Source organism: Saimiri boliviensis, chromosome 14 (genome assembly GCF_048565385.1).
Source record: "Saimiri boliviensis isolate mSaiBol1 chromosome 14, mSaiBol1.pri, whole genome shotgun sequence".
NCBI lineage: Eukaryota > Metazoa > Chordata > Mammalia > Primates > Cebidae > Saimiri > Saimiri boliviensis.
The window spans coordinates 94,066,426-94,078,582 of NC_133462.1; the positions used below are offsets into that span (position 1 = coordinate 94,066,426).

At 56.6% G+C, this 12,157-nt stretch overlaps 1 protein-coding gene across 1 annotated transcript in view; it reads right to left on the reverse strand.

Moving 5' to 3' along the window:
* Nucleotides 1-12,157, reverse strand: part of WNT3A (Wnt family member 3A) — a 55,212-nt gene that overhangs the window by 36,520 nt on the left and 6,535 nt on the right. The window contains exon 2 of the mRNA XM_039464276.2: nucleotides 2,267-2,508. Coding sequence (XP_039320210.1) covers nucleotides 2,267-2,508 — 242 coding nt within the window. The remainder of the gene's footprint in view (nucleotides 1-2,266; nucleotides 2,509-12,157) is intronic.

The window sequence follows — 12,157 nt, forward strand, 5'->3', positions numbered from 1 at the left end:
TGTGTATCAAAGGACATCTCGGCAAAATGAAAAAACCCACACAATGAGAGGGAACTATGCACCTCTGATGTGTGCCCCGTATCCGGAACATATAAAAGACACTCACAACTCAGCAACAAAAACACAAAGAATCCAATTTAAAAATGGGCAAAGGTCTTGACTAAACATTTCAAAGAAGGTCTAAAAATGGCCCCAAAGCCCATGAAACAGTGCTCGGTGCCATCGGTCATCTGGGAAGCACAAACTGAAAGCAGGAGGTTCAACATCACACTCGAGGATGGCTAGAAGTGAAAAATACAACCCCAGAAAACAGTGTGTCAGTGAGGATGTGGAGAGGCCGGAACCCTCAGACAAAGCTGGCAGGAACGTACAATGGCGCAGCCGCTGCGGAAAAGAGCGTGATGGTTGCAGCCCATGGCAGCATTCACCCCCCAGGTCCAACGTGAAGCGGAATTACCCTGTGACCCAGCAATTCCACTCCTAGATACAGACACCAAAAGGTGTGGAAACAGGCGTTCAGGCACACGTATGTCCAAGAAGCCTGCAGCAGCGTTAGCCACTGCAGCAGAAGGTGGGGACCCCACTCATGTGCATCTGCTGAAGAATGAATAAACCAGAGTGGACCGTCCATGAATGGAATATTATGCAGCCAGGAACAGGCATAAGTGCTGAAACTGCAGTGCAGGCAAATCAACTGTCCACAGCTCAGTGAAAAAAGCCAGACGCAAAGGACAGGTATTTAGCGACACCGTTTCTTAAACCCGAGAGTGGTTAAGTCCCAGGGGAGAAGGCAGGCGGGTGGGTGCCAGGGGCTATGGAGGGGAGAGGAACCATTTTCCTTTTTGAGTGATGAGGATATTTTGGAACTGGGCAGAGGTGAAGGCTGCCAGTTCTGTGAGTATACCAAATGCTACTGAGTTGAATACTTTAAAATCGTGGACTTTGTTATGTGAATTTCACTTCAACTTTTTTAAAAAACATGCCAATTTTGTAATCCTGTGCCTGTTCTGTCTCTCTCTGTCTCTCTGTGTCTCTCTGTCTCTCAGTTTCTCTCTATATGTCTCTCTCTGTCACTCTGTCTATTTCTGTGTCTCTCTGTCTCTCTGTCTCTGTCTCTCAGTTTCTATGTGTCTCTCTCTGTCCCTCTCTGTCTCTGTCTCTCTGTGTGTCTCTCTGTGTCTCAGTTTCTCCCTGTGTCTCTCTCTGTCACTCTTTGTCTATTTCTGTGTCTCTCTGTCTCTCTGTGTCTCTCTGTCTCTCAGTTTCTATGTGTCTCTCTCTGTCCCTCTCTGTCTCTCTCTATTTCCGTGTCTCTGTCTCTCTGTGTGTCTCTCTGTGTCTCAGTTTCTCCCTGTGTCTCTCTCTGTCACTCTTTGTCTCTCTATTTCTGTGTCTCTCTGTCTCTCTCTGCATCTCTGTGTCTCTGTCTCTCAGTTTCTATGTGTCTCTGTCACTCTTTGTCTATTTCTGTGTCTCTCTGTCTCTCTGTGTCTCTCTGTCTCTCAGTTTCTATGTGTCTCTCTTTGTCCCTCTCTGTCTCTCTCTATTTCCGTGTCTCTGTCTCTCTGTGTGTCTCTCTGTGTCTCTCTCTGTCACTCTTTGTCTATTACTGTGTCTATCTGTCTCTCTGTGTGTCTCTCTGTGTCTCTGTCACTCTTTGTCTCTCTATTTCTGTGTCTCTCTGTCTCTCTCTGCATCTCTGTGTCTCTGTCTCTCTATTCCTCTGTGTCTTTCTCCTTCAGTCTCTCTGTCCCTCTCTGTCTCTCTCCCTGTGTGTTTGTCTGTCTTTGTGTGTGTGTGTGTCTCTCTCTGCATGGCCCTGTCTCTATCTTTCTCCATCTCTCTGTTCCTCTCTCTCTGTCTCTCTCTGTCTCTGTGTGTCTCTCTGTCTTTCTGTCACTCTTTCTTCCCCAGGGTGTCCCCAAACCTCTTCCTTCTTGTGGGTCTTTAAGTTTGTGTATTTCCTCTGCAAGCCTGGCTGTGCCCTGGCTCCTGGGAGCAGCCCCGCCGCTGGGGGTGGTGGAGTCACCATACGAATGCCTGCTTTCCTCTCCAGGGAGCAGAAGGAGGAGGGGTGCCTCAATGACCCCCAGGCTCAGTCCTGCTCCAGCCTCGGACCATCCTCCCCGAGGTAAGCAGGAAAGACCCCAGCGCCTGTGTGAGGCGCCGTTCCCTCTGTGCGCACGGACGAGAATGCCAGGGAGCACCAGGCAGGAGACTCCGTCCCACTGCAGACTCTCCTGCCCTCCCCAAGACCACTCCGTACCTTTGTCCAGCACGGGCCCAAAGATGGCCAGGCTGTCGTGGACGGTGGTGCAGTTCCAGCGGCGACCTCGAAACTGGTGCTGGCACTCCTGGATGCCGATCTTGATGCCCTCGGCTACACTGGGCATGATCTCCACGTAGTTCCTGCAGAAGCGCAGCTGCTTGGGGACCAGGCCCGGGATGCTGGCACACAGGATGGGCTGCGAGCCCAGGGAGGAGTACTGTGGCCCGACGGCCAGCGACCTGTGAGGGCGAGAGCCGGCGGTGAGTGTGGCGCCGGACGGCAGCACAGGCGAGCAGGTCCCAGGCCCGCTCCGGGGCTGCAGCGCATTTGGGGGGTGAGACGCAGCTTTCGTCATGAAGGAAATCTGATTGTTTTATCTTGCAAGCAAGAGAATTTTTACTTAAAATCCTGATTAGAGGCTGGGTGCTGTAATCCCAGCTACGCAGGAGGCTGAGGCGGGAGAATCGCTTGAACCTGGGAGACGGAGGTTGCAGCGAGCTGAGATCGCACCACTGCACTCCAGCCTGGGCAACAAGAGCAAAACTCTGACTCAAAAAAAAATCCCTATTAAAGATTCTCTACGACCACTAAAATAATGTTTATAAACTATGCCTTCTAAATATTTTTTGAGACAGGATCTCACTCTGTTGCCCAGGCTGGAGTGCAGTGGTGCGATCACGGCTCACTGCAGCCTCCAGATTTGCTGGGACTACAGGGACGCACCGGCACGGCCAGCTCACTTTCATTTTCACATTTTGCAGAGGCAAGGCCCTGCTATGTTGCCCAGGCTAGCCCCAAACTTCCGGCCTCAAGCGACTCTCCCGCCCGAGCCTCCCAAAGTGCTGGGATTACAGGCAGGAGCCCCCTTGCCCAGCCCTTAAGCCTGTATGTTATGACACAATGCTGTGTGCTGAACAAACACTCAATGCTGGCTATTTCATTTTTTTCTAGATGTTTGATATCATCCATGTGTTTTTCTACACGTCTTATCTGGAAGTCTGATTTTACGAGGAGGCCAGGACCCTGCCCTGCCCTGTCCCCAACACTCAGCTCAGAATCCAAGTTGTCCAGATCTGCTACAGGGAGCGACGCAGCCCGAGGTTCCTGCCTGGCACAGCTGCGCGCGCCGTGTTCACACCAGGCTGACCTGGAGCCACCGGCAGACTCAAGGCTAGAGCCTAAGAACTCAGGCCGGGGACGGGGTCAGGTGGGGGCTGCCCAGAGGAGGGGTGCCCTTGGCTCTGGGATTGGAGGAGGAGGCCTGGCTTCTGGGGCGTAGGCGTGACCCAGTGCAGAAATTGCTGTGAAGCTCAGGACCATCCGGCCAGCCCACAGGCCTGCACTTGGCTACGTACCCCGAGATGTAAACACGTGTCCCCAATGAGACGTGTTCAGGAATCTTCCCAGGCCTTTGAGCCTGAGAGCAGGAACTTGGAAGCCACCCAAGCATCCATCAATAGGGGCGCGAATAAACAAATGAAGGCCGCCTCTAGGGTGCCATGCTGCTCGGGAACCAAGGGCCTGGGCTCGGGTGCGCGCGTAGGGAGGAGGGGCGCTCAACCGTGAGATGCTCCTGGGGCCCTCCGCACCCCCCAGTCTGAGCCCAAGAGCAGGCAACACCCCTCTGAGGGCGAGGTCAGCACCGTGGCCACCTCACTCCGCGGCTCCAGGTCGCCGCAGCCCCCAGGCTGTGCTCTGCTTTGGCAAAAGCCATTACACACCTGTGCCTCTTAAATTGATGTAATTAAGTTTAAAATTAATTAAAATATAAGAAACGTAAAGTTCAGTCTTTCACTGGCACCAGCCATGCTTCACGTGTGGCCCCATGGCCCCCCTGAATGGGACAGTTAGACAGGGAATGTGCCTGTGGTCAGGGAAGCCGTGCCCAGGCAGCCTGGCCGCAGCACTCTGCGTTTCACTGGGATGCTGGTTACCTGAGTGCTTCACGTCAGAATGAACTGAGCCATGACATAGGGGCTTCCATTTTGCTGCACAAAACACACCTCAATTGGAAGGAATCGCCAGGTCCTTTTGGGTACCGGTGGAGGTAGGTGGAGGGAGCGGGTCCCTCACAGTTATAACCACCTGTCAATGTGGCCACTGGATCCAACCGGTCTGGCCTCCGGACGGGACTCCCAGCGTTCAGCGTCCCCAGCACGTCCACACCCTGGAGACCTGGCCTCCCTCTTCCTGGCCACCCTCCGTCCTGACTGGACACCATCTGAGTGCATGACCTCGCACCAGACCCCATGGGCATCCCCAGCCCCCACCCAAGCCTGCGCCCCTGCAGTCGGTGCTTGCAGAGTGAGCTCCTCGTTCCCTCCCTCATTCATTCACTACACGCTCGTTCCCTCCCTCATTCATTCACTATACACAGGTGCCCCGTCCCAGGTGTCCCTGGTGCACCCTCTCCACCGTCCTGCAGATCCCAGTACTCCCAGGAAGGCCATCCCTGGCGTAGGCTGGGTTGATGTCCCTGATCTGGGCAGCTGGGCGGTCTTTGTCTCTGTTCCCCTCCCCTATCCACTGTCTTTCGTTGAATCCTGACCACTGGATGGCCGTCTGGGGTCCCTAGGATATGGTCTGCACTGCCACATGGGGGTGGCAGGAAAGCTCCCTGCCCAGTGGTGTGGTGGCCAAGGTCAGCTGTCTCTGACCTGGACTGTGGGAGAGAGACCTCTGGACAGGAGAAGATAGGTTGAACCAGGCCAGGGAGGTGCCCAAAGGGTTTTCAACCCATGCACCTGAGAACGCCCAGGAGCCCCAGCAAAGGGGCCTTGGGTGCCCATGTAGGGTGAGGCTGGGAGACCAACTGTCCGCTTCGCCCAGGATTCTTGCAGGGGCTTCCAGGCTGGAGTGCAATGGTGCGATCTCGGCTCACTGCAACCTTCCTCTCCTGGCTCAAGTGATTCTCCTGCTTCAGCCACCTGAGTAGCTGGGGTTACAGGTGTGTACCACCACGCCCAGCTACTTGTATTTTTAGTAGAGACAGGATTTTGCCACGTTGGCCAGGCTGGTCTTAAACTCCTGACGTCAGGTGATCCACCCACCTCGGCCTCCCAAAGTGCTGGGATTACAGGCGTGAGCCACTGCACCCAGACAAGGGGCTTTTCATTTTTCAGCTGGGGTGAGGTGGTTGCTCCAGGTGAGATGCCTCCATTCCGTGAACCCAGATGCTCCCCCTTCACCCATTCTATGGCGTGACTCCACGTGGGATGTTACTTGCAAAACATCAGCACTCGCTGGGCATGATGGCTCACGCCTGTAATCCCAGCACTTTGGGAGGCCTAGGTGGGCGGATCATGAGGTCAGGAGGTCGAGACCAGCCTGGCCAACGTGGCAACATCCTGTCTCTACTAAAAATACAAAAAATTAGCCAGGCATGGTAGCAGGCGCCTGTGATCCCAGCTACTTGGGAGGCTGAGGCAGGAGAATGGCTTGAACCCAGGAGGCAGAGGTTGCAGTGAGCTGAGAGCGTTCCACCGCACTCCAGCCTGGGTGACAGAGCAAGACTCCATCTCAAGAAAAACCCAAAAACAACAACAAAAACCCCATCCAGCACTGGTTCAGAACGTGCCCGCTGCAGTGCTCGGGACAGAGCAGACTGACGTCAGCATAAAAAGATAAGACGGGTAGATGGAGACCGGAGCGCGGCGGCCGTGAGATAAAGCAGGCGGACCCCGGGGTAAGAGGAGGCTTTGATGTCCAACGGCTGCCTCTTTTCCAGATGTTTGAAAATCTTCCTAATGGAATGCTGTAGGGGACAAGCATTTGAGTGTCATGGCTGAGCCGGGGAGTGTGTCTGAGCAGGGCTGGGTACCTGGGCTCTGGGGTCAGCCTGACTCACAGCTGGGGAAGTGAGCCAAAGGTGTCAGAAAGAAGGAAAAGCCTGAGTCGTTGAACGTCTTGTTTACTTGGAGACAGGATGAGGAGAGACAAAGGAATCCAGCTGCAGGTCGCTGCTTTCAAAACAGGGACTGCCTGGGAGATGCGGGATGCGGCCATTTCCAAGCACATCCCTTCTCCACGGCTAGACGCTGGATTCATTCTGGGGACTGCCACTCTGCCCACCCCCAGAACGGCATGACCAGCACGGCGCCAGGGCCACCTCGGCTCACAGGCTTGGGGCTCAGAGAGGCGGCCTTGTCCCCGGTGTCTAGGGAAAGCAGAGAGGGAGACTCCCAAGTCTGAAGCCTCCGTCCGTCCTCAGGGCGCTGAGTCCGCCGGCCAGCTCTGGCCCCCTCTCACCCTTCTCCTGGGCGGGCCCTCACCTACCACCTTCTTGAGTGTGGCCAGGGTGCAGGTGGCCAGCTGCCAGCCCACAGGTGGCTCCAGTATCCCTGGCTTCTGCCAGCCCTGATGGGATCCCTCCCTTGACCGGCCCTTGTGGACTTGGGGTCGGGGTGGGATCTCCTGCCTCCTGTGGACCAGACGGCCTCTCCAGTTCCTTGAGTTGCTTCCTGAGAGATCTCTCCTGACAGCACCAGGCCGCCAGAAGGGCTGGGCCACACAGAGCCTGCCTGAGGAGGGTGGCAAGCTGGCAGGTGCGGGGCCAGGGAGCAGCGCAGGGAGGCCCAGGAGGCGCTGGCCGCCAGATTTTGTCTGAGCCTTGAAGGATCAGCTGGGTCATTAAAAAGAAAATCAAAGGTATGGCCGGGCACGCGGCTCCTGCCTGTGATCTCAGCACTTTGCAAGGCTGAGGCAGGTGGATTGCTTGAGGCCAGGAGTTCACGACCGACCTGGGTGACATAGCAAGACTCCATCTCTGCAAAAGACACAAAAGTTAGCTGGGTGGGGTGGCGCCCGCCGGCAGTCCCAGCTGCTCCGGAGGCTGAGGCGGAGGATCACTTGAGCCCAGGAAGTCAAGGCTACAGTGAGCTGATTATGCCAGACTGGGTGACAGAGCGAGACTCTGTCTCTAAAAAAAAAAAACAAAAAAAAAAAAACAAAAAGCTAAACCTGACAGGCACTATCCCCACCTCAACCCCAAAAAGTTCCTAGGATCCGAATTTCTCATCCAAGGAGAATGCAGATAACTGGAATCCATCAATGCTTGGGAAACCCCTGACCTGTAACTTCCTCCTCCCACACCCTGTGAGCCAGGCTCGCCTGGGGCAAGGGACAGCCAGGCCTGTCTCAGGTCTGGCCAGGGACTAGTGACGGCGGCGAGCTGGGGAGGAGCCCAGTCCTCCTCCTCGGGTCCTGTGTTCCCAGGGTCCCGTCCTCAGCCCAGGTTCTCCGGATGCACCGAATGCGACGAAACCTGGGCTCCCGGATCCGACTTTGGATCGGGAAAAGGACATGGCGCCCACACTGGGGAGGTGGGTCTGCTCAGCCGGTGGCGCTGCAGTGCTGCTCTCTGGCTTTATATTTTTTGTAGAGCTGGGGCAACCAGCAGACCCTGCCCCTCCCTTCCCTGCTCACACTGGCATTTCCTGACCACCTCCGAGTTCCAACACCTAGCTTCGCAGACCCAGAGAAGGGGAGGCTCTAAGGGCCCGACCACCACCTTGGGCATCTTGCCGTGTAAGCGCCAGGAACCCGGCCACCGCTGTCTCCACCAGCCCATCACCGTGGCCTTTATTATTTGTAAAATTTTATTAAAATTATAAGATTTTAATTTGTAAAAGAATTTAATTTATAAAAATGTTTTAATTTATAAAAATTATAAAATTTTAATAAAATTTTTTATACTTTATTTTTTGAGACAGAGTCTTGCTCTGTTGCCCAGGCTGGAGTGAAGTGGCGTGATCTCTGCTCACTGCAACCTCCATCTCCTGGGTTCAAGGATTCTCCAGCCTCAGCCTCCGGAGTAGCTGGGATTACAGGTGTCGGCCACCACGCCCAGCTAATTGTTTATGTTTTTGGTAGAAATGGGGTTTCACCATGTTGGCCATGCTGGTCTTGAACTCCTGACCTCATGATCTGCCAGTCTTGGCCTCCCAAAGTGCTGGGTTTACAGGCGTAAGCCACCATGCCCGTCCTTAATTTAGATTTTTAGACATGAGGTCCTGCTCTGTGGACCAGGCTGAGGGCTCATTGCAGCCTGACTTCCTGGACTTTCTTAGCCTCAGCCTCCCCAGCAACTGGAACCACAGGCGAGTACCATGATGCCAGACTAATTTTTGTATTTTTTGTAGAGATGGGGTCTTGCTATGCTGCCCAGGCTGGTCTTGAACTCCTGTGCTCAAGCCATCCTCCCACCTCAGCTTCCAAAATGCTGAGACTGCAGGTGTGAGCCTCCACTCCTGGCCACCGTGGTCTTTAGTGAGCTCGTCCCTCCTCTTCCCTCCTGGGGCCTCCCCACCTTTCCAGCGCTCGTGTCTCTGAAAGGCAGCCCTGCTGAAGCCCGTTTCTTCTCCTTCTACCCTCCAGCACGGCTCCTCTCACGGCCACCACCCAGCCCCTTGCCTGCCTCCACCTCCTGGGCGGAGCTCACTGGTGCCCTGCCCATAGGCTCTGTTATGTGGCTCCCCGAAACCCACATGACCTGGAGAGGTGGCACCGGGACTTTCCAGAGCAGGAAGCCGAGGCTCAGGGGATGGAGCTTTGCCATGGCCACTGGCTAACAGCAGAACGGGGCTGGCATGTCGGCCTCCCTAAGATCCTTCAGCGGCCTTCGAGCGTGTTCATGTAGTTTGGTTGTGTCTCCTCCAACTTTCATGTTGAAATGCGAACCCCAGTGTTGGAGGTGGGGCCTCCCTCTGTGAATGGTGTGGGCCCTCCCTGTGGTAATGAGGGACTTCTCCCTCTGGGTTCGTGCAAGAGGTGGTTGTTAGAAGGAGCCTGGCACCCTCCGCCACTCCCTCTGCCTCGTGTGACACACGTACTCCCCATGCCTTCCACCATGAGGCCTCGGCAGGAGCAGATGTGGGTGCCATGTGTGCACAGCTTGCAGAACCGTGAGCCAATGAAACCTCTCTTCTTTATAGATTATCCAGCCTCAGGCATTCCTTTATAGCAACGTAGAAAGTACATGTATGAAGCCCCAGGCCTGCAAAGTAACATTTATAAACGAGCCAGAGATAAACGGTACCAGTCACACAGAGCCTGGGCAGCCTCCTTACAGCTGAGGACATCACAGGCCTCCGGTCCCCAATCACACAGAGCCTGGGCAGCCTCCTTAAAGCTGAGGACATCACAGGGCCGCCTGTCCCCAATGCAGCCCCTTTTCCACCCCAGGAGGCCACCCAGGGGGATGTGGGAGTAACCCTAACTGTTGCACCTGCAGCTTTGGGACTCTCGGAGCCTCAGTTTCCCCAGCTGTACTGGGCAGTTGTAGATTAGACCAGGGTCCTCCCAGGGTGGCGCCCTGGAGCATGAGTGCCACGGGGAATGTGTGCTGTGTTCACTGCTGGCGTCGGGGGGCTTCCACGCATGGTGGAAGGCAGGGGTGGATAAGTGTGTCACGTGTGGCAGAGGGAGCAGGGGAGGGTGCCAGGCTTCTCCTAACAACGAGCTCTTGAACGAACTCAGCACGTGCTGCCTCTGGCTTGGACATTCTAAGGCTGACGCGGAGACTTCTATGGCTTCTTTGAGTCTAAAGTGGTGCCACAGCCTCTGTCTGTCTTCACGGGGACTCTGAGCATCCTAGGGGGCTCCCTTGGACCCAGTCTCTGGGGAATCAGCCTTGCTGATAATCACCCTGAGGTCAGGGACCTACCTCCACCCTCTAGTCAGAAGCGCCCTCAAAAGAGCAAGGTCGTAGCAGACGCTTGAAGTACGTGTGGGCGACAGAAAGGCACAACATCCAGTGCCCAGAAAGGGACGGGCGAGGCCAGGCTCTGAGCCCTGGCTGTCAGTCCGTGGCTCCTGTCTGCTCATGGGTGGCCTCTGCCCTGACGGGTGCCTTGAGACAAGCATGGCCCCAGCCGGCAGTCAGGGCCAAGGGCTCCTCGTGAATTCCCTCATCCCCACTTTGACCTCTCCCACGCTTTGTAAGCAGGAAAACGAGAGTTCGGTCAGGGACGAAGGTCCTCACTGAGGGTCACTCACACAGGAACCCCAGGTGAGCACTGGGGCGGGGTGATCTCATCGTCCGTCACTCCCTGCTCACTTCCTGTCATCAATCTGGGTTGCAGTGAGGTCCAGGCCTTGCCTCTGGGTGGTGGGAACAGCAGGGGCAGGAAGGCTGGGCTCAGTCCCCGGGGAGAGGCTGAGCCCGGCCCGCCCTCCCCGCCCCCATGCCTTGCACCCTGAGCCTGTGATTCACCGGATGAGGGATTCATTCCCTCTCCCCCTCACTGCCAACACCACAGTGTCCCAGGAGGAGTCCATGTTTCCCACGTCCAGCTGCCACCCAGCTGAGTGGCTGGAATTCTAACTACCCAACTGTATGGGACAGCAGATATCCCTCCGGCCATACAAAATCAGTGTCCCCAGGGGACTCGCCCTGCTCCTCGATATCTTCCGCCTCTCCCACTCTGTCCCCTCTCCCTGGAATCCCAGCTCTGGATGGAAGGGCAGCACTGAGCTAGCAGACCACACGCTCCGGCACCCCGGGGGCCTGCGGGACCCACACGTGGTGATCATCCAGAAGGCCCCAGAAGAGGAGGTGATGCTTAGCGAGTTTTCAAACACAGAACGCAAACTGCTGCTGTCCTTAGAAAAACATAAAAGGTTGATAAGATCACAGACTTGTCTTTCCTTCCAGGTTTTCACTAACACTGTTTGCTTGTTCTTCCTAACAATAGTTCGTTTTGAAGGGAGGCCGTCATCTTCCACTCGGAACACACACAAACGTAGTTTTGCGAACGGCCTGTCTCTAGACCCGGCGCTCACGCCTCCAGCCCGCAAGCACTAATGGTTTTCCTTCCCCACTCCCTCGCTTCTGTTGAAAGGCCGGGCTGCTCGCCAGGGATGCGGCGGAGACGCTGGCCGTGACATGCAGGGAGGAAGGAGGCTGGCCCGGGACCACAAGGCGGGCGGCAGGCCAGTCCCGGGCCACGCCGGCCTCCCCGGCTGGCTTCGGTCCCACGGGCAATTCCCCGTCTTGTGTGGCGGCACTGGAGGCGCTGCCTAATCCCCGTGGATGGAGGCTCGGGGCAAAGCGTGGGGCTGTGGCCACAGCCCCTTCTCACAGCCACCCAGCCGTGGGGGTGCTGAGCGCCCATCAGATCCGGCCGCCACTGTTCCCGTGCAAGTCCTGAGGCTGGCAGGCTCTCAGGCTCCTCAAGTCCAGGCCTGGTGTCTTTCAGCAGTAAAATTTAGCAAACTCAGAGCACCCATGCCCCAAGGGCACGCCTCTGTGCCTGCGCGTTTGCTGGGGGCGTGGGGACCTCACAGGGACGCTCCACGCAGGGGTGTGGAGAGGAGGCCTGGGAGGCGGATGTGGGCTCCAGCTCGGGCCCTGTGACTCGCTCGTCTGTTTGCTCTTTCTCTCTCCTCCGACCCGGGCCTCAGTTTTTCCATCTGTCAAATGGAACAAGGGGCCTCTCTCCTACCTGAAGCTCTGATACAGGAGGGGAGCAGTGCGTGGAGTGGGGGTGCCGCTCCCAGGCCCTGCTGCTCTGCTGGATGTCACCTCAGCCTCCTCCTGACCTGAGAGTGGCCCAGCGCACCCAACTCACCGGCCTGCCAGGGCTGCCCCTCCAGGATGCGACCTCTGGCTCCAGCACAGCTGGCTGCCTCCTGGGACCCCTCTGGCTCCCGCACAGCTGCCATGCAGGAGGGTGCGGAGGACCAGGGCAGGGGTGTCTTTGCCACGGAGGGTCCTGCTTGGGCAGGCGGGCTCCCCTCTGTGGGGGCCTCTGGAGCAAACGTCCTGTTCCCAAGCTTTTTCTAAGATCAGACTGGCTCCATGGGTGGGGCTAAGGCTTCCACCCTCAGACCTGAGGCTCAGGGCGTTTGCCTGTCGGTGGACGACCTCCCAGCTGGCCAGGGCTGAGA